The following is a 25,105-nucleotide window of genomic DNA, read 5'->3' as shown; positions in this document are numbered from 1 at the left end:
ACAAGTACTTATTTAACTATGTTTTCCTGTTAATACTTTATTTTCCTCTAAGTTCTGTTGGTTACTTACGATGACTGAGTATCTAATTGGAATTATATGGTTCCGCCCATTGTTTTCCAGGCTCTTTGTCACTCTTTGTTGTCATTGTGTTTGTCTGTGTTGATAAGAAACATGCAGATCACTGGGACTCCCTTCTTGGATGGATTCAGTTGTGTTTTTTTTTTTTAGCATCTCTGACCAAAGGTTCCTTTTTAGACCTTGAGAATAAAAACAAACCAGAAGAAAAACAACAATAACAAAAAACACACAGCTCTAGCTCAGAAAGATAATAACTTATGGTATTATATTGGATACTTTATTACTGTGAATGTCAGTTTCTGAATAAGACTCAGTGCCAGGTACTAAAGGGTTGTAATTAAAAAGCTTCCTTCCTGTGATTTTCAAGCTGTCTTTGGTATACCTTTCAGAATCTTCATTTTTACATTCTCTGAGAGTTCTATGGGCTTCCCTTGTGGCCCAGAAGGTAAAAAAGAGTTCTGTGGACTCTCTGCCTGATTCTTTCTTCTATTTTTTTCTTTTCCAACCTCTGTGTTATCGATGCCTCTCATTATGTGATGTTTCTGACCAGAGCCATCCTTTGTTTAATGGGTCAAGAGCCAGCATTTGTGGTATTGCCTTCTTGCAGCTTCTGTTAGGTCTGTGTTGCATACAGAGTGTTGTCCAGTTTCCTTAGCTCCCTCTGCCAGCTCTTGCTCTGCTCAGAATTCCTTCCAGCTGAAGCTGACTGCTTCCCTCTACCATGTTCTGGTACATTATCCAGGTTTTCAGGTAACTTTAATGCCTGTCGCATGCTATCCATTTAAATCTGTAGAAGCTACCTTCTATCCACTATCCTTTTTCCAGCACCTAACACAGTCTGACACAGAACACTCCTTCATATTCATAGAATTTGTTTGGAAGTAGTATATATGATTATTCTTTATCTCCTTTTAGAATAATGAGTTCTCTAAGTGGACTACTTACAAAATGAACAAATATAAAATTTAACTCTTCAAACTTTAAAACACAATTTTTTATTCTTTTTTTTTTTTACCGTGACTTGTGGCTCACAGGAGGGGTATTAGTTCCCTGACCAGGGACTGAACTAGGCCCGTGGCAGTGGAAGTGTCAAGAACTAACCACTGGACCACCAGAGAATTTCCCAAACACAATTTCTTCTTGTAGAAATTATCATGTATTTATATGACTATCTATGTATCTACATTCATTTTTTAAAATTGGGGTATAGTTGCTTTACACTGTTGTATTAGTTTCTGTTATACAGAAAAGTGAATCAGTTATATCCACATACATTCTTAATCATTTGTTTGATTTTAAAACAATTCTTCTCTCATTTGGTTGTATTTTATTTTCCTCCCTCAAGTCCTACTTATTTTCACTGTAATTATGCCAACTTTTAACTGTAGAAATTTCAAAATATGGAAGGGTTGAAATAGTACATTGAACACCTGTTTGCCATCCAGCTGGATTTACAATTGATATTTGTTTCTTTGCCTTTTTTGCTTTCTCTCAATATTTATTTATGCCCTTTTTTGTTTGTTTGAGTATTTGTCAAGTCAGTTGACATCACCATGACATTTCACCCCTAAATATTTCAATGTACAACTCTTTAAAAATACAGACATCCCAAGTAACCATATTATCACTCCTAAGAAAAGTTACAGAAATTTGGCTATATCTTTCTTGACTAGTTTTTTAAAAAACCAAAGATCTTTGAAATTTTTTTTTTCTGTAGTTGAGAGAAGATACAGTACTTACAACTTAGTTCAGTTCAGTTCAGTCGCTCAGTCGTGTTCGACTCTTTGCGACCTCATGAATTGCAGCACACCAGGCCTCCCTGTCCATCACCAACTCCCGGAGTTCACCCAAACTCATGTCCATCGAGTCAGTGATGCCATCCAGCCATCTCATCCTCTGTCGTCCCCTTCTCCTCCTGCCCCCAATCCCTCCCAGCATCAGGGTCTTTTCCAATGAGTCAACTCTTCGCATGAGGTGGCCAAAGTATAGGAGTTTCAGCTTCAACATCAGACCTTCCAATGAACACCCAGGACTGATCTCCTTTAGAATGGACTGGTTGGATCTCCTTGCAGTCCAAGGGACTCTCGAGAGTCTTCTCCAACACCACAGTTCAAAAGCATCAATTCTTCGGCGCTCAGCTTTCTTCACAGTCCAACTCTCACATCCATACATGACCACTGGAAAAACCATAGCCTTGACTAGATGGACCTTTGTTGATAAAGTAATGTCTCTGCTTTTTAATATGCTATCTAGGTTGGTCATAACTTTCCTTCCAAGGAGTAAGCATCTTAATTTCATGGCTGCAATCAGCATCTTATGAATTAAATTTAGATTAATTATTAAATTAATGTAACAGAAACTGATAACTTTCCAAACACTCTATTTTTCATATACTTTACATATATTTAAGTATAGAATCCTTATTGCACAATGAGGTATAGGTAATATTCAGTATTCCTATTTTATAGTTGAGGAAACCGACGCAAAGAGAGGCCAAGGAGCCTGGTCACAGGTGGAGATAGTGGTGGAAATAATGCTTTAATACAAGCAATTTAGTCTAGAGCAGTGAACTTAATGATCTGACATACTCTCAGTTAATTCACACAATCACAAGAATTATTACTTACTTACAGAGAAGTAGCAACATATTTTTTCTCCATTTTTTCCTTTACTCATTTCTTTTTATCTCACACAGTTGCCCATAGAATTATCCCTCAGTATCCTCAGGGGATTATTTCCAGAATTCCCTTCAGATTCCAAAATCTGAGATTGCCCCTTATGTAAAATGGCTAATATTAGCATATAACCTCCCATATACTTTAAATTATCTCTAGATTACTTAAAATACCTAATACACTATAAATGCTATGTAAGTACTTGCCAGCATGTGGCAGATCATTCAAGCTTTGCAATTTGGAACTTTCTGCAATTTTGGGGGAGGTGAGGCTGGATATTTTCACCTGGGAATATCCAGACTCACCTGGATATTTCTGGGGGAGGTTGGTGGAATACGTGGATGTGGAGCCATGAGTATGGAAGGCCAACTGTGTCTATGTTGAAATTGATTAAACTTTTCTTAATTGATTTATGGTGTATGTGTTCAGGTTTACAAATCTTAACTTTGGCTTCACAAAAATAAACCTCTAGTAAAGTATTTTCCTAAAATTGTCCCTTGGTAAACTTGGAAGTCCATATACCTACCAAGTATAACTTGTTTCTCTACAAGGTTTTTCCAAGCACTAAGTTTGTCTTAGGGTCTTTTAAATAAATTAGCCTCTAAAAATATCAATATATAATTTATAGGTTACTTTAAAAGCAATATAATGGAGTAGGAATTGTTGGGCAAAAAATTCTCACCCTACAACCCTTGTCAATTATTGGATATGACATTGGATTATATTAACCAACTATTCTGTTTCCTCATCTATAAAATAAAGATGATATTATTTAACCTGACAGGTGGTTGTAACAATTAAATGACACTTCCTGACAGCTGAGTAGATATTCAGCAAAAGCCAAATATTATATTGTATATCTTTCTTAGCTTCAGAAAGTTTGAAGAATTTTAAATAACCAATATTGTACCAGTTGGTTACAAGCAGCTTGGGCTTTTTAGAAGTAGTTAACTGTAATGTAACCTTTGTTGTGCAATATAATTATAAGCAGACACAACTGACAGTTTAATAATTAACTAAGAAAAAAAATGATTTTAATTCCTGTGGTTGGGAAAAGGCTGCATAATATTTAATCCTTTAATCTCTGAATTTTTTATTAGTGAAAATTTATTGTTTTATAATTTGTTCAAATAGCCAGTATATTTACATTGCAGCTATATTTTTAGTCAGTATATATATTTTCTGGCAGATGGCAGTCAGATGCCCAGGAAAGGGCCATCTTTTTCTGACTTCAATAAAAGGCATTGAATGTCTCGTGGTAGCCCTGATTAACAACATGGAACTTTTCCAAGTAGATTATTGGTTATGCCATACCTGAGAGAGGGAAAGAGAAAGGGGTGTGTGGGGTGTATTAGAGTTGTAACTCCCTACTGTTTAAAAATCTAATAGTAAGTATCCCTCTTTACTTGAAGTTATTCAGGACTTAAGTGACAGTATGTTGTAATGGTTAAGCACATAGGCTCTGTAGTTGATCCCTTTTCTTATCTAACTGCTCACCTTATGTGAGCTGTTCAGCTTCTTTCTGCATTAATTTTTTTCATGTGGAAAATTGTGATAATAATACTTATTTGGTGGCCAGGCTATACATATTTATAGATACATTCTGTATGCTTTCTATGTGCCAAATTCTATTTTATCTATATGTACATGTACATGAGCTCTTGGCATGGGAAGAGCTCTTGGATCTTTTTTATTTAAAAAATGGTATCAGTCTGTAGGGTCAGCTACCATTTGCAGGCTTAGATTCTACCCAGGATATCCTGATTTAAGGCAGGCAGGAAAAAAGGGAGGTGCAGCGTATTTTGGAAAAGTGCTCTAGTTCCCAGAGTTACTCTGTACCCTTCCAACTCATCACCGCCTGCCCAAGAGTATTAGTACACCTGGCCTTTATTCCTAGCTGTACCCTGCCAACCTAGAACATCTTCATTACCGGACTCATATTCTCCTCTAGCAATGTCCTGCAGAAGGGCTGCTGACATCCTGGCGTGGACTGATTCTCACAGTGGGGACTGTGGTGGCGAACTGAACCTGAGAAACAGTGTCCTGCATGTGTGGGTGTGGCCCCAGCTCGCCCGTGTCTTTCTGCTTCCTCTTACTTTCTCCTGAGTTGTACTGAGTCATCTTCCGCCTTACCCACTTGGTTTCTGCTCTAGAATTTCATTTTTCACATGAGACAGGCCACGTAACTGTAACTTGCTAAAATTTACCTGTGATAGTCTCAAGGCAGTAATTAACATTTCATTTATGGGGACTAATCCGGCTCTTAGCCATCCGAAGTAGCAATCCTCTCCCTTTTGTCAAATAGCTTTATAGAATTCAGAGGAAACACAGTTGAGATCCAGATGCTGAGTTTGTTCAACAACATTTGTTTTGTATTGACTATAGCCATGAGTATAAATTTCACAGCTGTGAACTTTAAAAATTAGATTGACTTATAATACCATTTATGTACCTCTTTTCTTCAATAAATAGAATTAACAACTTAAACTGGATTTTATGTTAAAATTGTATCTTTATGATTAAAATTTGTGCAGATTACTTGAGCTGAGAAAACACACCTCAAAAACAACCTTTGTTAATTTTTGTCAAGATTTGGCCTTACCTTTGTTCTCTCTGCCATCCTAAAGAACCCTCATGAGTTATATTCATGACTTGTTTTATGTAATATGAGCCGTGAATTATTAAAATTCTTCTAATAATTATATCACATATACGTTTAAGGTTGAAGTATTGTTTAATTTTAGTTAATTGAGTGTTTTCTCTATATAATAGAAAGGTGAAGTCGCTCAGTCGTGTCCGACTCTTTGCGACCCCATGGACTGTGGCCTGCCACGCTCCTTTGTCCATGGAATTTTCCAGGCAAGAATACTGCAGTGGGTTGCCATTTCCTTCTCCAGGGGAACTTCCCGACCCAGGGATCGAACCCCGATCTCCCACACTGCAGGCCTACTCTTTACCGTCTGAGCCGAAACAGGTTGAAAACAATTATAATCATGTGAAGTTTGGTAATTTGGTTGGACTTATAGATGACGTTATCCCTCAAATATTAAAATGATAGTGGATCCAATGTTTATTTAAAAATTCCTAATTTTCGAAAATTACCTGGCAGTCCAGTGGTTAGAGCTCTGCATTTTGCCAAAGGCCGGAACTGATCCCTGGTCAGGTTACTAAGATCCCATAAGCTGCATGGTGCGGCAAAAAAAAAAAAAAAAAATATATATATATATATATATATATATTCCTAATTTTCTGTCAGGCAGCTTATGTATAACTTCCTTGGAAAACATTTTGATATCCTCCTTCAACAAAAAATTGCTTCCCCATTTGTGTTAATATAGTGCTTTATACAGACTTTTTTTTCTCACAGATGGCATTATAGTTAATGGACTGAGACTTTTTCGTTGGCCATTTCTGTACGTGCAGTGTTTAATGCTGGGTCTGGCACAATGTTTTTGTTGCACTGGCAATAATGGGAAAGGAGCATTTGAAATGAATAACTCATGTTTTGTTCAAGTGACTTGTCAAGTGTTGTTTTCAACAGTGTAGAATATGGTTATTTCCTCACTTTTATTTTGTAATCTCAATAGGACCATACAGACTCCAGCCCAAGTTCCAGTGGTGGTATCTCCTGGGAATCAGCATTTGCACACGGTAACACTCCAGACAGTGCCAATCACAACAGTGATAGCCAGCGCAGATCCATCGTCAGCTGCTGGATCTCAGAAATTCATCTTACAAGCCATCCCATCCTCACAGCCCATGACAGTCCTCAAAGAAAACGTGGTGCTCCAGTCGCAGAAGCCGGGCTCCCCTCCCTCCATCGTCTTGAGCCCTGCCCACGTGCAGCAGGTCCTCACGAGCAGTGTCCCGACCGTCTGCAACGGGACCGTCAGTGCGGCTTCGGCGCCGTCCTTCAGTGCCAACACGCCCATGGTGACCTTTTCTCATCACAGTTCACAGCTGCTTGCTCACCCACCTGGCACTGTAATCACTTCAGTTATCAAAGCTCAAGAAGCAAAAACTCACATACAGGAAGAAGTGAAAAAGGAGGTTGAAGATAATGAGAAACAAGGCACTGAAGACGCCGAGCAGCAGCCGCAGCCTTACGTGATGGTGGTGTCCAATGGATTTCCTTCTCAGGCAGCTATAAAAACCGAACTACTGGAGCCCAGCTCCTTCTGAGGAGTACGCCAAAGGAATTACAGATGGCTGTTTTTTAATTGAACATTTTCAATTGTATGCAAACTATTGATTCTAAGATAAATCCTCCAAACTTTCCTCATTTTGTAGTTACTTGTTAAAAATTAGTAGCAGTTAATTTTGACTTTGTTAGATGAGGGGGGGAAACCCAGATATTTCTGTTTGTTCTTCAAATATTTCAGAATTCAGTTGTGAAGGAATAGGCGTTTTATACTACGAAGACAGTCTTTTGAGTTTTTTTTCAGTGATTATATCATAAGCATTTTACAAGCACCATTTTAAATTTTATATTGCATTAGCTTTTCTGATTCTTTTGTAAATACAATACTTAAATGTAAGACATCAGGAAATTTATATAGGAGCTGTTTTCATTCCACTTGTATCAAAGGTTAAGTCTTGACTCTTTGAAATGCAAGACACCTATTTTATGCTTTGTTAAAATTATGATTTCACTTAGATTGACTTTAGTTTGTTGCACTGTATGTTGAGCTATGCCTATGTAAAATATAACTTTAAAAACTGAAATGTGCCCATGATAGGGCTGAACCTGTTTCAGAAGCAGGCTAATAGAAAAGTATCAACCTGAGTGGTTCTCCTGCTGACTAGCTGTGTAACCTTGGGCAAGCCACTTGATCTTCTGGGCCTCCTAAGAGGAATGATGTATTGGATTAGACTCCACCTCCTATCTAGTTCCTATCTAGTTCTCCGTTTCCCATCTGGTTCTAAATTTTATGATTCTAACTCCTATGTTTATCAATTTATCAATTTATCAAAGTTAGTATCAATTAAAACATTATCAGCTTATCTCCTAATGTAAATATAACTAGAATATTACAGAAAATTAATGGCCCTACAAAATTCATTTTTCTATTATCTGTAAGACCTGCTATGAACCTGAATTCTTCCTAAATAGTTTGTTCATTAACTCTTTAGGCCCCTGTGCACTGTGACCCACTAGTAAACTTATGTTGCTGAGTGCTAAATGATACACTGCTCTTCTGAAAGAGTCAGGGCTCTTTAAGGGCCCAGAAAGCAACCAAACCTTGGCTAATCTGACTGAGTAGTCAGTTGCTATAAAACTGTAATTGCTTTATATTTTGGATCTTTTTTTTTTATTGGGAGTGGGGGAGGGGGAATTACATACAAAGATAATATACATTATATATCCATGTTTCTAGATTACTTTTTAGATTACTTTTTCATCTGTAAATAATGTACATTTAATTTCACAAGAAAAATTGTTTCCTGCAAATTTTTTAGTATAGCAAAAAGCAATTTTTGTAGATGAAAAAATCATTATGTTTAGGGGTCTAATGTTATATGTTTTCATATTACAGAGTGAATTTGTATTTAAACAAAAATTTAAATTTTGGAATCCTCTAAACGTTTTTGTATCTTTAATTGGTTTATTATTAAATAAATCATGTAAAAATTCTGTGCTTTTTGTTTTCAAGCAAGTGTTTCTTAATAGAAAATGTTACTAGTATAACAATGTTACTAAATGTTTATATAATAGCTTCCATTAGTCAGATAAGATTTGCAGAATGTTATCTTCTCAGTTTTCCTTTCTACAATGCCAAATGGCAGTTTCCAGACATGACACCATGGATTACCGGGCTCCAAAAATTAGAAAATAAAATATTCCCAGCAATAATATTAAACACACTTAAAAAAACAAGTTTTCTAATTAGAAATTAGATCAGTTAATTGTTAAACTCAGAAAACATAGAAACAGAAAAACGTAAGAAAATGAAAATCTCAATCCAATACCTCTATACCTAGTAGTAACTTCCACTTACTCATTTCTTCATGTCACTTAATATTTTTCTGAAATATGGTTTTGAAAGGAGCATTCTTGTCTCTGAAGATGGAAGCAGAGAAAAATGTGAAGGGGCAGGCCTCACTGGTTTTCTTGTTTACTACCCTTAGCTTGTACACTTCTGTTCCACTGTTTTTCTACAACTTTCCATTCTTCATCAAACCTAGTATATATATGTATATTGGGGAGATGGGTGATCAAAGTGTATATATATAATATATATACACTTTCTTATATTCTTTCCCATTGCGTTATGTCACAGAATATTGAAAACACTTCTCTATGCGCTACATTATGAGCTGGTTGTTTATCTATTCTATAATGGGTGGCTTGCCTCCGCTAATCCCAAACTGCTGCTCCTCCCCTCCCCTGCTCCCCTCCCCCTTGGCAACCCCTCCCCTGCTCCCCTCCCCCTTGGCAACCACTAGTCTGTTTTCTATCTGTGAGTCTGTTTTTGTTCTGTAGATGTTACTGATTTTTACCATATTTTAGATTCGACATATAAGTGATATGATAAGGTACTTGTGTTTCTCTTTTTGACTGACTTTGGTTACTATGGCAATCTTTCAGTCCATCCATGTTGTTGCAAATGGCATTATTTCATTCTTGTTGACAGCTAATATTCCATTGTATATATGTACCACATCTTCTTTATCCCTTCATATATTGATGGACATTTAGTCCATTCATTCTTAACCCTCTGTAGTAGTTCATTTGCCCTATTACCCTGAAATTACTGTTGCAAAGGTCACTAAATAGCCATCAATTTCCATATTGCCAATTCTCTTTTTTGACCTTTCCAATATTTGATAACCTTTTAAAACTTACTTTTTCTTCAAGTCTCTATTGCCTTTACTTTTGTGCCAACTCTTTCCTGTCCTTTTTTTTTTTAATTTAATTTTATTTTTAAACTTTACAATATTGTATTAGTTTTGCCAAATATCGAAATGAATCCCCCATAGGTATACATGTGTTCCCCATCCTGAACCCTCCTCCCTCCTCCCTCCCCATACCATCCCTCTGGGTTGTCCCAGTGCACCAGCCCCAAGCATCCAGTATCGTGCATCGAACCTGGACTGGCGACTCATTTCATACATGATGTTATACATGTTTCAATGCCATTCTCCCAAATCTTCCCACCCTCTCCCTCTCCCACAGAGTCCATAAGACTGTTCTATACATCAGTGTCTCCTTTGCTGTCTCGTACACAGGGTTATTGTTACCATCTTTCTAAATTCCATATATATGCATTAGTATACTGTATTGGTGTTTTTCTTTCTGGCTTACTTCACTCTGTATAATAGGCTCCAGTTTCATCCACCTCATTAGAACTGATTCAAATTTATTCTTTTTAATGGCTGAGTAATACTCCATTGTGTATATGTACCACAGCTTTCTTATCCATTCATCTGCTGATGGACATCTAGGTTGCTTCCATGTCCTGGCTATTATAAACAGTGCTGCGATGAACATTGGGGTACACGTGTCTCTTTCCCTTCTGGTTTCCTCAGTGTGTATGCCCAGCAGTGGGATTGCTGGATCATAAGGCAGTTCTATTTCCAGTTTTTTAAGGAATCTCCACACTGTTCTCCATAGTGGCTGTACTAGTTTGCATTCCCACCAACAGTGTAAGAGGGTTCCCTCTTCTCCACACCCTCTCCAGCATTTATTGCTTGTAGACTTTTGGATCGCAGCCATTCTGACTGGCTCCTGTCCTCTTCTTACCTTCATAGTCATTTCTTAGTACTGCTCTTGGGCTGCTCCAGAGACTCTATCAAAGGCCGGAGTTCTCCCAAGTTTTATCTAAAGATCACTGTTCTCCATCTCTGTGTCTTCACCTTGTCCCCCTTCAATGCGTTCTCCAGTGCAACAGGTGAACATATTAATAGATAGATAGAAATAGATATATATTTAATTATACCTTTTCATGAAGATGGCGCCGAAGGCGAAAAAGGAAGCCCCTGCTCCTCCTAAAGCTGAAGCCAAAGCAAAGGCTTTGAAGGCCAAGAAAGCAGTGTTGAAAGGTGTCCACAGCCACAAAAAAAAGAAGATCCGGACGTCGCCCACCTTCCGGCGGCCCAAAACACTGCGGCTCAGGAGGCAGCCCAAATATCCTCGGAAGAGCGCCCCTAGGAGAAACAAACTTGACCACTATGCCATCATCAAATTCCCCCTCACCACCGAGTCAGCCATGAAGAAAATAGAAGACAACAACACACTGGTATTCATTGTGGATGTCAAGGCCAACAAGCACCAAATTAAACAGGCTGTGAAGAAGCTCTATGACATTGACGTGGCTAAGGTCAATACTCTGATCAGGCCTGATGGAGAGAAGAAGGCATATGTTCGACTGGCTCCCGACTATGATGCTTTGGATGTTGCCAACAAAATTGGCATCATCTAAACTGAGTCCAGCTGGCTAATTCCAAATATAAAAGTTTTCACTATGTAAAAAAAAAAAAAAAAAAAAAAAAAATAATTATACTTAGCCATTCAGTCAGAGAAGGCAATGGCAACCCACTCCAGTGTTCTTGCCTGGAGAATCCCAGGGATGGCGGAGCCTGGTGGGCTGCCATCTATGAGGTTGCACAGAGTCGGACACGACTGAAGCGACTTAGCAGCAGCAGCCATTCAGTGGTTCCTTACAGTCCTCAGATGGAGTTGAGGGCCTGCATTGTCTCACCTTTTTTCCCCCTCCTTGGTCTCACCTCTTCTGGATCCCAGTAGCAGTATCATCAAATTTTATTCTCCAAATCCCACGAGGTAGGTTTGCTGCTGCTGCTGCTAAGTCACGTCAGTTGTGTCCTACTCTGTGTGACCCCATAGACAGCAGCCCACCAGGCTCCCACCCCTGGGATTCTCAAGGCAAGAACACTGGAGTGGGTTGCCATTTCCTTCTCCAAAGCATGAAAGTGAAAAGTGAAAGGGAAGTCGCTCAGTCGTGTCCGACTCTTCGCGACCCCATGGACTGCAGCCTTCCAGGCTCCTCTGTCCATGGGATTTCCCAGGCACGAGTACTGGAGTGGGGTGCCACTGCCTTCTCCGCAGGTGCGTTAGGTTTGGGATGCTTTCAATTGCAAGGAACGAAAAACCCTATTCACAATTATTAAACAGTAGGAAACTCGTTAGGAGGTTTCCAAGTTGGCTAATTCAGGAGCACAGTAGGGATCCTGAGCAACCAGCTTGCTTCCCTCTTCTGCTTTACCACCCTCAGTTATTTGGGGTTTGCTTCCAGAATGGCTCCTGCTATGGATGCAAGATATCTACAGTCGTTCTTCTGTGTTTCTGTTTATCAGTAAGGAAACCTTTCCCAGAGCACCCTGAGCAGCCATCTTTTCAGAGCTAGATTGATCATATACTCCTTCCTAAGGCTAACCACGGCTGGCCAAGGATGCAGGATTACCATGGATGAGTTAGTCAATGTGTTGGGGAGATAGGCAGTCAAGCAAAATTGGGCTCCACAGCAAGGAATAAGGGAGGAATGGTAGAGCCCATACATGTACTTCCAAAAATGCTCACACCTACAGGAAACATGATTTCTCTCATGTTTTCTGGAGCTGTGAGATCAGCCAAAGTCTCATCCAGTTACTTGACCCAGTTTCATGACTGGGATCTTTTGAGGTGATGCAGTCCTCTTTTTCAGACCAGCTGTGGCTCCCTGGTTTCTTGTCTTCTACAGCCACACCTAGTATGAGCACTGGGGAGAAACCTCTTCCCAAGCCGTCTCAGCTTTAGCACACATTTCTTGATGGTGCAAGTCTGATGTCCTATCTCAGGGTCACCCTGTCCCCTTGTGTGTTGCATCTTCAGTGTCCCCCGTCCTGCCTCTTTCATCTGTCTGGTTATACATACCAGAATGTGCTCTGTAGCATCACACTTCTGAACACCAAACTGTCAGTTTAGGTTCCTGGTCTTCAGCAACAGAGATGGATTCTGGTTTTCAGTATAAAAGAAACTTCATCAGAAGAATATTGTGCAGTTCACAGAATAGAAAGACTAGAGAATCAGGGTCAATCTGAGTCACGCAGCTAAGAACAAATCACAAAACTGTACCGCACAACTGGTCTACCTGTAGCCACTGCTGGCAAAGCACCTGAACACTGAACTCTGTACCGCTGTCTCTACTGCTTCAAAAATCTGATCTTGAAACAAGCGCTGCTTCATCCAGAGAGAATAAGCAAGTCCTTCCTTGACTCCTTGTGTTAACTACCAATTTATGTGATTGGCTACCCCAAAGAATGACTGATACCCTCTTTCAGGGCAAACCCAGATTTCTGTGGGATACACAGCTTGGTGATTGGATGGGTGAGGGGGCCTTAATTTAGGGAAAACAGAAAATCAGAACACAAAATTGGAGGGTCTGATGGGGCTGGACTTCGCAGCTCTGTGTGCCCCCTTTACTTTCTGGGCCTCTGCACGTGCTGCCACCCTGCTTGGTACCGTGGCTCTCATTCTATTTGGCTAACACCCATCTGTTCTTCAGGCCTCAGCTTAGGTATTGCTTCCTCTGAGAGCTGTCTCTGAGTTCTTAAAAATTCCACACTACTGTCATAAAGCCCCTTTTTTAATTTTTAACATATATTTTTAGCCACACAATGCAGTATACAGGATCTTATTTCCCCAACCAGGGATCAAACCCAGGCCCCCATCAGGGAAGCATGGAGTCCTAACCACTGGACCACCAGAGAATTCCCAGAGAGCCCTTTAGTTTCTCTCATTTGGGCAGATTATACTATAATACTTTTCATACTGTTCATGGGGTTCTCAAGGCAAGAATACTGAAGTGGTCTGCCATTCCCTTCTCCAGTAGACCACATTCTGTCAGACCTCTCCACCATGACCCTCCTGTCTTGGGTGGCCCCACATGGCATGGCTTAGTTTCACTGAGTTAGACGAGGCTGTGGTCCATGTGATTAGGTTGATTAGTTTTCTGTGATTATGGTTTGTGTGTCTGCCCTCTGATGCCTCTCGCAACACCTACCGTCTTACTTGGGTTTCTCTTACCTTGGACATGGGGTATCTCTTCACAGCTGCTCCAGCAAGGCACAGCCGTGTTCTTTGGAAGGACTGATGCTAAAGCTGAAACTCCAGTACTTTGGCCACCTCATGCGAAGAGCTGACTCATTGGAAAAGACTGATGCTGGGAGGGATTGGGGGCAGGAGGAGATGGGGATGACAGAGGATGAGATGGCTGGATGGCATCACCGACTCGATGGACATGAGTTTGGGTGAACTCTGGGAGTTGGTGATGGACAGGGAGGCCTGGCGTGCTGCAATTCATGTGGTCACAAAGAGTCGGACACGACTGAGAGACTAAACTGAACTGAACTGAACTGATATTATAATAACTGACTGGTGATATGTATGATTCCAACACTACATTATAAAAAGTCAAGACTGTAGTCATTTTAGTACCCACCCAGTCGCTAGCATAGTATCTCCACATAGTAGTTACTCAGTATTTATTAAATACATGACTAAGCTACATGTTCTTACCCATTTTCATGTTCATCTTCTCAAGCTGCTAACCACCATCTATGTGCCTATGACTGTCTGTTCTTATCTGTAGCTGCAAACTTGTTTTATAGTTTTTGAGCTATAACTGACATGCAATAAATGGCACATATTTAAACACTATAAACTCATGAAATCATCACTAATCGAGTAGTGAAACTATTCATGTTCAGTGAACACTACCCTAAAATTTTCTTGTGCCTTTCTGTAACCAGTCCCTTCCTGCTGATCTGCTATCTCTGCAGATTAGTTTGCATTTTCTAGGATTTTATGTAAATGGAATCATACACTATGTGCTATTTTTTGTCTGGCTTGTTTCACTTAGCATAATTCTTTTCAGGTTCATGCATGTTGTAGTCTATTTCAGCATATTATTTCTTTTATTGCTGAGTATTTTAGTCTATGTTACATGGATATACTGCAGTGTATCCATTCATTTGTAAATGGACATTTGTGTTGTTTTCTGGTTTTCAGCTATTATCATTAAAGCTGTTATGAATATTCTTGTACAAATTTTTATATTGGCTATGTATTTTCATATCTGTTGGACAAGTACCGAGGAGTGGCCTGCTTAAATCATATGATGGTTGTATGATCTTACATTCCTACCAACAGTATATGAGGCTTTCATCTGCTCTACATTTTCTTTTACATGGTCTTTTATTTTTTTGCCTTTTTAATGGGTGTGTAGTTATATCTCATTGTGGCTTTGATTTATATTTCCCTAATGACTAATAATTTTGAGCAATTTTCATCAGCTTATTTGGTATCTATATATCTTCTTTGATGACTTGGTTGTTCAGTTTTCTTGCCCATTTAAAAATTCTGTTGTTTTCTTATCACTGAGTTTTGAGAACTCTATTCTGAATACAAGCTCTTCATCAGATATATGACTTGCAAGTATCTTCAAAGTGCAGAAACTTTTAAATTTTGGTAAAGTCTCATATCAACTTCTTTTATGGAGCATGCTTTTGGTGTTGTATTTAAGAAATCTTTGTTTAACCCAAGGACACAGACATGTTTTTTCTAGAAGTTTTACAGTTTTAACATTTAGGTCCAGAATCCATTTTAAGTTAGTTTTTGTAGATGATGCAAGGTATGAATTGAAGTTCACTTTTTTTTCCTTTTTATATCAAATTTGTTGAAAAGATCAAACTTTTCAATTGAAAAGTCCAAGAAGACTAACTTATTCAACAATCTTTTCTGCCCTGAATTACCTTTGGACCTTTGTTGCAAATCAGTTGTATATATTCATGTGATTCTACTTAGGGACTCTCTTTTCTTTGCTATTGATTTGTCTTTGTACCAACACACAAGGTGGATGTGTTGAAATCAGCTAGTGTTAATTCTCCAACCCTGTTATTTGGCCATTCTGAGTCTTTTACATCTCCATTTGAATTTCAGAATCAGTTTGTCGACTTATAAAATGGAGAAAGTCTTTGAGATTTTGACTGCGATCAGGTTGAATCAATAGATCAATTTGGGAAGACCTGACATTTTAATATTGGGTCTCATATTCATGAACATAGAATATTTCTCCATTTGTTTAAGTGTTCTTTGGTATCTCTCAGCAACATTTTATAATTCTCAATGTATATGTTTTGTACATCTTTTGTCAGGTTTAATTTTCAGTATTTAATAGTTAATGCTATTGCAAATATAATTTTTAAAATTTCAAATTGATTGTTCATTGCTGATTTTGTTTTTGTCTTTTCTCCCTATTTTATTTAAGCATAAAGTGCACAAATCTTAAACATGTTCAGTTCAGTTCAGTTGCTCAGTCGTGTCCAACTCTTTGCGACTCCATGAATCGCAGCACGCCAGGCCTCCATCCATCACCAACTCCCGGAGTCCACCCAAACTCATGTCCATTGAGTCAGTCATGCCATCCAACCATCTCATCCTGTGTCGTCCCCTTCTCCCCCTGCCCTCAATCTTTCCCAACATCAGGGTCTTTTCAAATGAGTCAGCTCTTCACATCAGGTGGCCAACATATTGGAGTCTCAGCTTCAACATCAGTCCTTCCAATGAACACCCAGGACTGATCTCCTTTAGGATGGACTGGTTGGATCTCCTTGCAGTCCAAGGGACTCTCAAGAGTCTTCTCCAACACCACAGTTCAAAACCATCAACTCTTCTGCGCTCTGCTTTCTTTATAATCCAACTCTCACATCCATACATGACCACTGGAAAAACCATAGCCTTGACTAGACGGACCTTTGTTGGCAAAGTAATGTCTCTGCTTTTTAATATGCTGTCTAAGTTGGTCATAACTTTCCTTCCAAGGAGTTAGTGTCTTTTAATTTCATGGCTGCAGTCACCATCTGCAGTGATTTTGGAGCCCCCCAAAATAAGGTCAGCCACTGTTTCCACTGTTTCCCCATCTATTTGCCATGAAGTGATGGGACCAGATGCCATGATCTTCGTTTTCTGAATGTTGAGCTTTAAGCCAACATCTTCACTCTCCTCTTTCACTTTCACAAAGAGGCTCTTTAGTTCTTCACTTTCTGCCATAAATGTGTAACTCGAAAAATTTGACACCTGAATGGAAGTCACTTGGTTGTGACTGACTCTTTGCAACCCTATAGGCTGTGGCTACCAGGGTCCTCTATCCATGAAATTCTCCAGGCAGGAATACTGGAGTGGATAGCCATTCCCTTCTGCAGGGGATCTTCCTGACCCAGGTATTGAACCTGGGTCTCCTGAATCATCAATGTAATTATCACCCTAGTCAAGATATATAACATTTCCCACATCAAGAAGTCATTCTCATGGGCCTTCCCAGCCATGAGGTCATTCTGTGACGTCCCTCACAAAGTTTCTTCTCTTCATATAAATGGGACTCAACCAGGATGTACTCTGTCTGGCTTATTTAACTCAATATTATATGTGTGAGGTTCATCCATATTGTTGTGTGTACTGATAATTTATTCTTAGTCTTTGCTCTGTAGTATTTTTCTTCTGTAAAAGAACATTTAGATTATTTCCAGTTTTTGTTGGTAATTCTACAACCAGTATTTTTGTACATGAACGTAAGAATTCTTTTCTCTTGGGCATATGCCTACTGGTAAAATTCTTGGGCAAGATGGTATGTGTATGACTAGCTTCAGTAGATAGTGTCAAAGTTTTCTAAAGTAGCAATACCAATTTACACTCTTACTAGCAATATATGAAAGTTATAGGTGCTCCATATCCTTGTCAGTGCTTGGCACTGGAACTCCTTTTAATTTAAGCCATTTTGGTGGGAGTGTTTGCTGCTGCTGCTGCTAAGTTGCTTCAGTCGTGTCCGACTCTGTGCGACCCCATAGACGGCAGCCCACCAGGCTCCTCCGTCCCTGGGATTCTCCAGGCAAGAATACTGGAGTGGGTTGCCATACCAGATTATTATTTTACTGTCCCTCGATACAGCTATTGATGTTGAACTTCTTTTCATATGCATATTGGCCATTTAGAGAACATCTGAAAACCAACCAAACTAATTAACATTAACATACGAAAGAAAAATACACATGGACATTTCAATAAAGGCAGAAAAAGCATTTAATATTGAATGCTTTCTTCCTGAGTGTTACAACCAGGACAGGAAGTCCATATCACTACTTCTATTCAACACTATAGTAGACATCCAAACCAGTGACAACCAGCAAGAAAAATAAAAGGTATAATGACTGCATAAGAAGACGTTTACCCATCTATTCACAGATGACAAGACAGTGAAATGACCGAAATTCTAAAAGAACCTACAAAATATTATGTAATAAGGGAAATTACATATAAGAAATAATAAATGAACTTATCAAGATTGTTGACTATAAGGTCAATATGTAAAAATCAGCAGTGTTTCAACAAATACTAGCAACAAACAAATAGAATATTAAAAACCTAAAATACCATTTAAAAAGCATTAAAAAACCCAAATACCCATGAATAAATATAATGAAAGATATGTAAGACCTCTCCACTGTAATCTACAAAACACTGCCAAGAGAAATTAAAGACTACTTAAATAAATGGAGAAGTATATTACATTCATGGATTGGAAGAAATACAAAGATGTCAGAAAAAAAAATGGAGGCAACTAAAGTATCCATCGACAGATCAATAGATAAAGAAGATGTGGTATATAGCTATACAATAGAATGCTACTCAGCCAAAAAGAGAACGAAATATCTTTTTTTTTTTGCGGCAGTATGGACAGATCTACTAAGTCAGGCAAAGACAAATATCATATGGTATCACTTATATGTGGAATCTAAACTATGATACAAATGACCTTATTTAAAAAGCAGACACTGACAGACATAGAAAACAAACTTATGGTTACCAAAGAGGAAAGTGGAGGAGGGAAAAATTAGCAGATCCAAACTGCTATATATATAAAGCAAACTGCTTGTACAGCACAGGGAACTATATTCAACACCTTGTACTAAACTATAGTGGAAAAAATATGAAAAGGAATATTTATCTATCTGAATCACCTGTGTACAACAGAAAGTCTAACATGATACCATAATTAACTATATTTCAATTTTAAAAAATACTAGGATGTCAGTTTTCCCCAAATAAATTGATCTATAGATCCAATGTAAGCCCAATTGAAATCCTAGTAGAGTTTTTATAATTGTTTTTTTGGAAATTGATAGGTTCATTCTAAAATTTATAAACAAATGGAAATAAGTTTTATAAAATGTATAAAATAATGTAAATACAAAGGATTTTGACTAGCCAAGATTACCATTGCAATACTGAAAAAGTTATAGGGCTTTAAGACTTATAAAGCTACATTAATTAAGATAGTGTGGGACACGGTTAGGCAGACCAATGGAATGCGAACCTGGAAATAGACCCTCATACATCTGGTTATCTACTTTACAACAACCATGCCATAAATATTTCCTGGGGGAAAGAGCAAATGACAATCTTTTCAGTAAATAGGGCTGGGTCAATTGGATATCCATAAGGGTGGGGGGAGGGGAATTTTGATCCTGACTTCAAACCTTTTATAAAAATGAATAAATCTGGCTGTGAAAGGTAAAAATGTAAAGCATTCAAGAAAACACAGGTAACTAATTTCATGATTTTGAAGCAGGCAAAGCCTTATGTATGATAGAAAGAGTACTGATGACAAAAAAGAAAGATCAGCAAATCCAGTTTTACTTCAATTATTTCTGTTATTCTCACCATACCCTACAATCACTGACCTATTTAAGAGACATTTTGGTTCAGGGGTAAAGAATCCACCTCCCAATGTAGGAGCCCTAGGTTCGATCCCTGGGTGGGGAAAATCCTTTGGAGAAGGCAGTGACAACCCACTCCAGTATCCTTGCCTGGGAAATCTCATGGACAGAGGAGCCTGGACGGCTACAGTCCCTGGTGACGTAAACAAACCCCACTGAGCAGTGAGCATACGTTGGCCTGTAGGGCAGCAGTTGTCTCCCAACAACTGTTCTGTTCCCTTTAATCATTCTTCTATTGTTGTTGTCCAGTCGTGTGTCTTCCATAGTACAGACAGAATAACAAACAAAAATGTAAATTTAACCGTTAATGCCTTTTTCGAGTAAAAATCCTATAATGGTTTAGCATCTTTAAGTGAATTCCATTCAAACTTCTCAGCGGAGTACACCTAGTCCTTATGACCTAGCATGTACCTACCTCTCCACCCAGTCTGCTGCTAGCTTGAATTTTGGCTCTACAATTTGAGTTCACATCATCACTTTCTAACACGCGTCCTATTCTGTCTGAATTGCCTTTTCCCTTTCCTTCACTTATTAGTCTTCTTGCCAGACTGAGGCTCAGTTACAACCTATGAGGACTCCATCCGTATACATTATATTCAGTTGTGTCCCCGCTTGCTATCACATCAGTGACTACTGCCCTTTCTTTTTTAGCCTTTAGAACAAAACTGGAGGGTGTTAACACCACTGAATCCCCGGACTTTAAGTTTAGATTTTGTATGGAGCAGATACTCCAGTTCAGTTCCTTGTTCGTCTCTATGAACGAGCGGCTCACTCCCACGCGTTCTTGCTCCCCGGCTCCCGCCGCGATGGCATTAGCTCTACGTTTCTTCTATTGGAATTGCACGGGTCGAGGGGCACTGAGGGAGGAGGGTTGGACCCGCTGAGTGAGCACTGAGACAAAATTCAGGCTCCCTTTCTCCCTTCAGCGCCTTCGGATGGAACACGTTTTTCTTGTATCTGGGAAGTCAAGTGGGGAGAAAGCCTCGGCCTGTGAAGTTCTGGGGAACCGACCGGTCCGCCCGAACCGGAACCAAAAGGCGTTAACTCCAGTCTAGCCATTACGAGGGCAAAGCGACTCCCGGCGAGCCCCTCAGGCCTCCCGGCGCCAGGATCCCGGCGTCAACGGGCCACCCTCCGGAAGTGGCTCCCGGAAAAGAACACGTAGCCGAGAGCGTCACGGGTCGCGAAAGCCTTGGCTGCCTCTGGGGAGCCATGATGAGAGCCGTAGGGGAAAATGGAGCTCGATGTGCCGTGTGTAATTGACAGACGTACAAACGTCTCCCAAACGCCACACGTCCCTGAGGGTAACTGTACGGGTACAAGGGTCCTACTGAGTTACCGCGCCCGGAGGCTCTCGGGTAGTGCGCGCGCGCACTAGGACCGAGGGCGAGCGTGGCCCGCCGCGGCCTCCGTAACCATGGCTGCGGTGGGGCGGGGCCTGCGCCGTTGGTCAGCGGCCGGGGGGGCGGGGTCCGGAGAGTCGGTCCTCCACGGTCCCAGCCCGCCCCGCGCCCGCGTTTCGCCTCTTCTTCCCCCCTCCCCTCAGCACTTTGCGCGGCTGCTCGTTGGCTACTTAGGACGGAAGCTCGGTGGGTGATTCTCCAGAAGTTTCCCCCTTGGGCGGCGGCGGCGGCGGCGGCGCTGGTAACCCCGGGAAGAGCAGCTCCGGCAGCGGGAACCGTGACGATTAGAGATGGCGGCGGCGGCCGCGAGGTGCGTGTTTTTCCTGCTCTTTGGTGTAATTGGCATCCCCCCGCCCCTTTCTTTGGTTCGTGATCCCTGCTTGAAATCTTTCTTTTCCTAGCAGGTTGTTCCGGAGCTTCTCAGATGCCCTCATCGAGCAGGACCCCCAGGCGGCGTTAGAGGTGAGACAGCCTTTGCCCCCGAGCAGGCGGCCGCGTCGGGTTCCTCCCGGCTCTGTCTTACGGGGGTCGGGGCCGCTGCTTCTCCTTTGGGTCAGCCCCGATGTTGACAGCCTCCGCCCCTTCTTTTTCTGCCCCGCGGCGGCCTGGTTATATTAGATCCTTCGTCTTGTCCCCTTTCCACCCCTGGTCCCTTTATGCATCCTTGGAGCTCCTTAGCGTAACCTTCTTCTGTCTTAGGGGTAGAGTTAACCTGCATCGTGGGCCTCAAGGGGCATTTTTTTTTTTTTTTTTTTAATGGCATTTGTGACTGGAACAAAAAGTGAAATCTCAGCTCGATGTTTGTTCATTCGGGTTTTCGTTTGGCGGTCATCCTTGATTATTATGTACCAGGTGCTGAGTGCCTGTCTGAACTCACACCACTAGGACAGAAACCTTTCCCCCTTGTGTGCCTGAAAATTTCCAGGCGTCCCTATTTCTGTTCATTATTCACTCATTTGTTTTATTTCTCAAAACAGTTTCTTGGCGGGGGTGGGGGGGGGGCTGCTGTGTGGAAGGCACTGGTTGCTATGGATTAAAGTCTTAATTTATACAGTTAAATGACTTACAAAGCACTTTGTGTGCAGTGAAAGCTTATAAAGCTGTAAAGGAATCCAAAAGAGTGAGTTAAGTAATAATTTGAAGTAATACAGAGAGCCCAAGCTAAGAATACATGATGCATTGGGTCTCAAAATTAGCCAGGGGTTTCTTGTTTTGAAGCTTAAAAAGAGAGGAGACTTTGTTTTGCTGTTCTAATCTAACATATGTAAGGTTAGGGATTTGAGGCAAGAGAACCTTTCTCTTGGCTGTGATTTCTGAAAGAAATTGACTCATGGTTAGTAGAGGAGGTGACATTTGAGAAGAGGCACGAGGGAGTGAGCTTGGAAGCTCTGCAGAAGGATTATTTCGGGCAGGAAGAGGAGCCAGTGTCAAGATCCTAAAGTAAGAGTGAAGTAGGTCTGCACACGGAGCAGCAAGAAAACCCGTTTGGTTGAGTGGGATGGACGGAGTGAGAGAGGAGGTGGAGAGGAACCCCGGGCGGAATCCATCGGTGCCTTTTATCTGTAGCTTGGACTATGTTTTTGCGGGGGTTGGGATATGAAGACCTTAAAATGAAGCAGTTGATTACACATGTGCTGGGATGTTTTCTAGTGATTCCTCTGGGGTCACTGTTAGAATAATGTTACCAGAGGCTCTGAGAGTTTTTCTCTACAGTTCCTTATTTCAGCTCAGTATCTGTTTTCAGAGTCTACATTTGTATGGTCCTCTTAGGCCCTGTGCCTCCTTTGGAAATCTAGTTTATATAATAGTTGCTATTAAAAAATATTAATATAATGGATTTTTGGTCATTTTATATCCGATTTATTTTACTTTTAAAAATACGTATTGACGTGTGGTATGTAACACAAATCTAAATTTCTTCTCAGCCAATGATTCCTCTTACCCATCTGTTCTGAACTCCATCACCATCAGTTAGTTTTCCTTGGATTTCATACAAACAGTATCATATAGTATCAAACAGCATCATACTTAGTTGAGTGTAGCTACTCTGTCTTGCTTTAAACATTATGTGAGATACATCCATAAGTTTGTGGGAAGGGACAATTCTTTTTCATTGCTGTGTAGTATTCTACTGTATTAATATAGCACTGTTTAACAGTGGACATTTGGGATATTTCGAGTTGTTAGCTAATATGAATAAAACCACTGAATTTTCTTATACATGTATTTTGCTGAACACATGCACTCCTTTGTTTTAAGAGTGCAATTTTTTTTTTCTTTCTAGGAGTGAAATTGCATAGTATAGATGTGTGGTTAGCTTTAGTTCATTTGTCCTTAAAGTGTGGTTCTTGGACCAGCAGCGTTAGCATCACTTAGGAATTCCTTAGAAATGCAAATTCTTAGATGCCCCCTCCCTCAGATTTTCTTTTTCTTTCCTCTTGGGGCGGGGGCCGTTATGTGATATGGCATCTTAGTTCCTCAGCCAGGAATAGAACTCATACCTGCTGCAGTGGAAGTGAAGACTGCCAGGGAATTCCCCATTGCAGATTTTCTGAACGTACTAATGGCTCCTGTAGGCCAGTACTCCTTACCCTTCCTTTTTACAGAAGGAAACAGACCCAAGGAAATCCAGGTGATCTGTCACGGAGATGTGTAAGCCCGGGAGAGGCAGAATAGGGGCCTGAGGACAGGAGGTTCCTGCTCTTAGTCTAGTGCTCTCGTGGTTTCCAAATGGGTAATCCCCAGACCCTCTGCAGGAGCATCACCTGGAAATTTGTTAGAAATGTGAATTCTCAGGACCTGCCATGGACCTGAGTCAGAAACCCAGAGTGGGGAGGATGATTGTGGTAAGAACCAGCCTGTGTTAAGAGGAAATGTCCTTTTTAAATCTTGAGATGATCTTCTCACTGAGTTAAACAGGTGAATGTTAATTACTAGGTAATTGGTAATAATGAGTAGGGCCGGAACCTTGATGAGAAGAGTCAGTTTCCCCCTTGCTTTCCCCAAGGGCTGGTTTAAAGTAACTGTTTTGAAATTAAGGTCATTAGATATTATAGCAGTTAAAATGTCACATTTTTATATAACAGCATCTTATTAAGAATAAAGAGAAAGTATATCAAGCTGATTACATGTTAGATTAAACAGTGTATATTAGTGAACAGGGCTGTACTGGGAGCCAGCAATTTAAAGATGAAAATACTGTGGTGAGGGCGTTTGCAGCTAGAGGAGAGAGAGAGGCAGGTCAGCAGGTCATTAGAATATAAGATAAATGCTGTAGTGGAGTGGTATATAAAGTACAGTAGAATAGAGGCCAACTGGGGAAGTAAAAAAAATCTTTGCAGAGGAAGTCTCAATTCAGCAGAGAGAGAACGTTTATGTGGATTATAAGGATCTTTTGAGGCCCAATATGAATGGTGCTTAAGAGCATTGGCTCTGGAATCAGACTGCTTGGGTCTACCATATCTTGGTTTCAGGAAAGTTCTGGCTCTCACTCTTCTTGATGAGACTTCCTGTCTGTAAAATGGAACTACCTGGGTCCACTGGAAAGGATGATTATGATGACAAGTAACGTAAGGTCCAAGGGTGAGGCCCTTGAGGTAGGCCTCTTGAAGAGCCTTGCTCTCTAGGTTCTCACCCCACTGGCTCTCTTTCTGTTACTCAGGTGTGTCTGACTCAGGCCTGGTGCAGTGCCTTTGGACTTGCAGCAGTTCTTTTGCCTAGAATGTCCTCTCTATTGACTGTTTATTGTTTTGCTTAGAAATGCTTGTCACTTTAGATTTCATCTCAAATGTCACCTTCTCAAGGAAGCTGTCTTTTCTGACTACTTTATCTGAATGAGGCCGCAGTGTAAGCTTCAGGGGAGCAGGGGTTTTGTGTGTCTGGTTACCACTGTCTTCTAAGTGTAGTGCCTGCGATGTGGTAGGCACTCAGATGTATTAAATGATTCCTACTGTAATTCTCAGAACAGCTATGCAGTGCATTTTACTAACAAGGAAGCTGAGGCTAACTTACTCAGGTTATGGAGTTTAGAAGCAATGAGTCTTGGGTTCAGGGCATGAAGCTGATCCTCTGGAGGAGTGGGTAGGATTGAGGTGTATGATATAATTAAATGTTTGTGAGCTGACTTTGAAGTAGCTGACCACAGATAGCTTTGTTGAGGGCATAGCAGGTTGGAATAAA

At 40.4% G+C, this 25,105-nt stretch overlaps 3 protein-coding genes across 12 annotated transcripts in view; all 3 read left to right on the top strand.

Annotated features, from left to right (window-relative positions):
- The window catches only part of ELF1 (E74 like ETS transcription factor 1), a 117,036-nt gene extending 108,648 nt beyond the window's left edge, over positions 1-8,388 (top strand). For all 8 annotated transcript variants that reach the window (XM_055541952.1, XM_055541953.1, XM_055541947.1 and 5 more), the window contains one exon: positions 6,341-8,388. In XM_055541952.1, the coding sequence (XP_055397927.1) occupies positions 6,341-6,935 (595 nt within the window). In that variant the 3' untranslated portion in view covers positions 6,936-8,388. The remainder of the gene's footprint in view (positions 1-6,340) is intronic.
- Positions 8,389-10,690: 2,302 nt separating this feature from the next.
- Positions 10,691-11,251, top strand: LOC129624077 (60S ribosomal protein L23a). Its single transcript, XM_055541815.1, has one exon. The coding sequence runs from the start codon at positions 10,700-10,702 to the stop codon at positions 11,174-11,176; it is 477 nt and encodes a 158-aa protein (XP_055397790.1). The 5' UTR covers positions 10,691-10,699; the 3' UTR covers positions 11,177-11,251.
- A 9,824-nt stretch (positions 11,252-21,075) lies between these two features.
- SUGT1 (SGT1 homolog, MIS12 kinetochore complex assembly cochaperone) overlaps positions 21,076-25,105 on the top strand; it is a 40,974-nt gene continuing 36,944 nt past the window's right edge. Inside the window, exons 1-2 of one of the 3 annotated variants that reach the window (XM_055541942.1) lie at positions 21,076-21,236; positions 21,331-21,388. In XM_055541942.1, the coding sequence (XP_055397917.1) occupies positions 21,217-21,236; positions 21,331-21,388 (78 nt within the window). In that variant the 5' untranslated portion in view covers positions 21,076-21,216. Of the gene's footprint in view, positions 21,237-21,327; positions 21,389-24,468; positions 24,523-25,105 lie in introns of those variants that run through there. The other 2 variants (XM_055541941.1, XM_055541943.1) reach the window with 2 other exon arrangements.

The sequence above is a fragment of the Bubalus kerabau genome, chromosome 12 (assembly GCF_029407905.1).
Source record: "Bubalus kerabau isolate K-KA32 ecotype Philippines breed swamp buffalo chromosome 12, PCC_UOA_SB_1v2, whole genome shotgun sequence".
Lineage (NCBI taxonomy): Eukaryota > Metazoa > Chordata > Mammalia > Artiodactyla > Bovidae > Bubalus > Bubalus kerabau.
This window is presented reverse-complemented; position numbering and strand designations above follow the sequence as displayed.

Coding starts and splice junctions, on each gene's coding strand:
- LOC129624077 (XM_055541815.1), top strand. CDS start 10,700: ATGAAGATGGCGCCGAAGGCGAAAAAGGAAGCCCCTGCTCCTCCTAAA.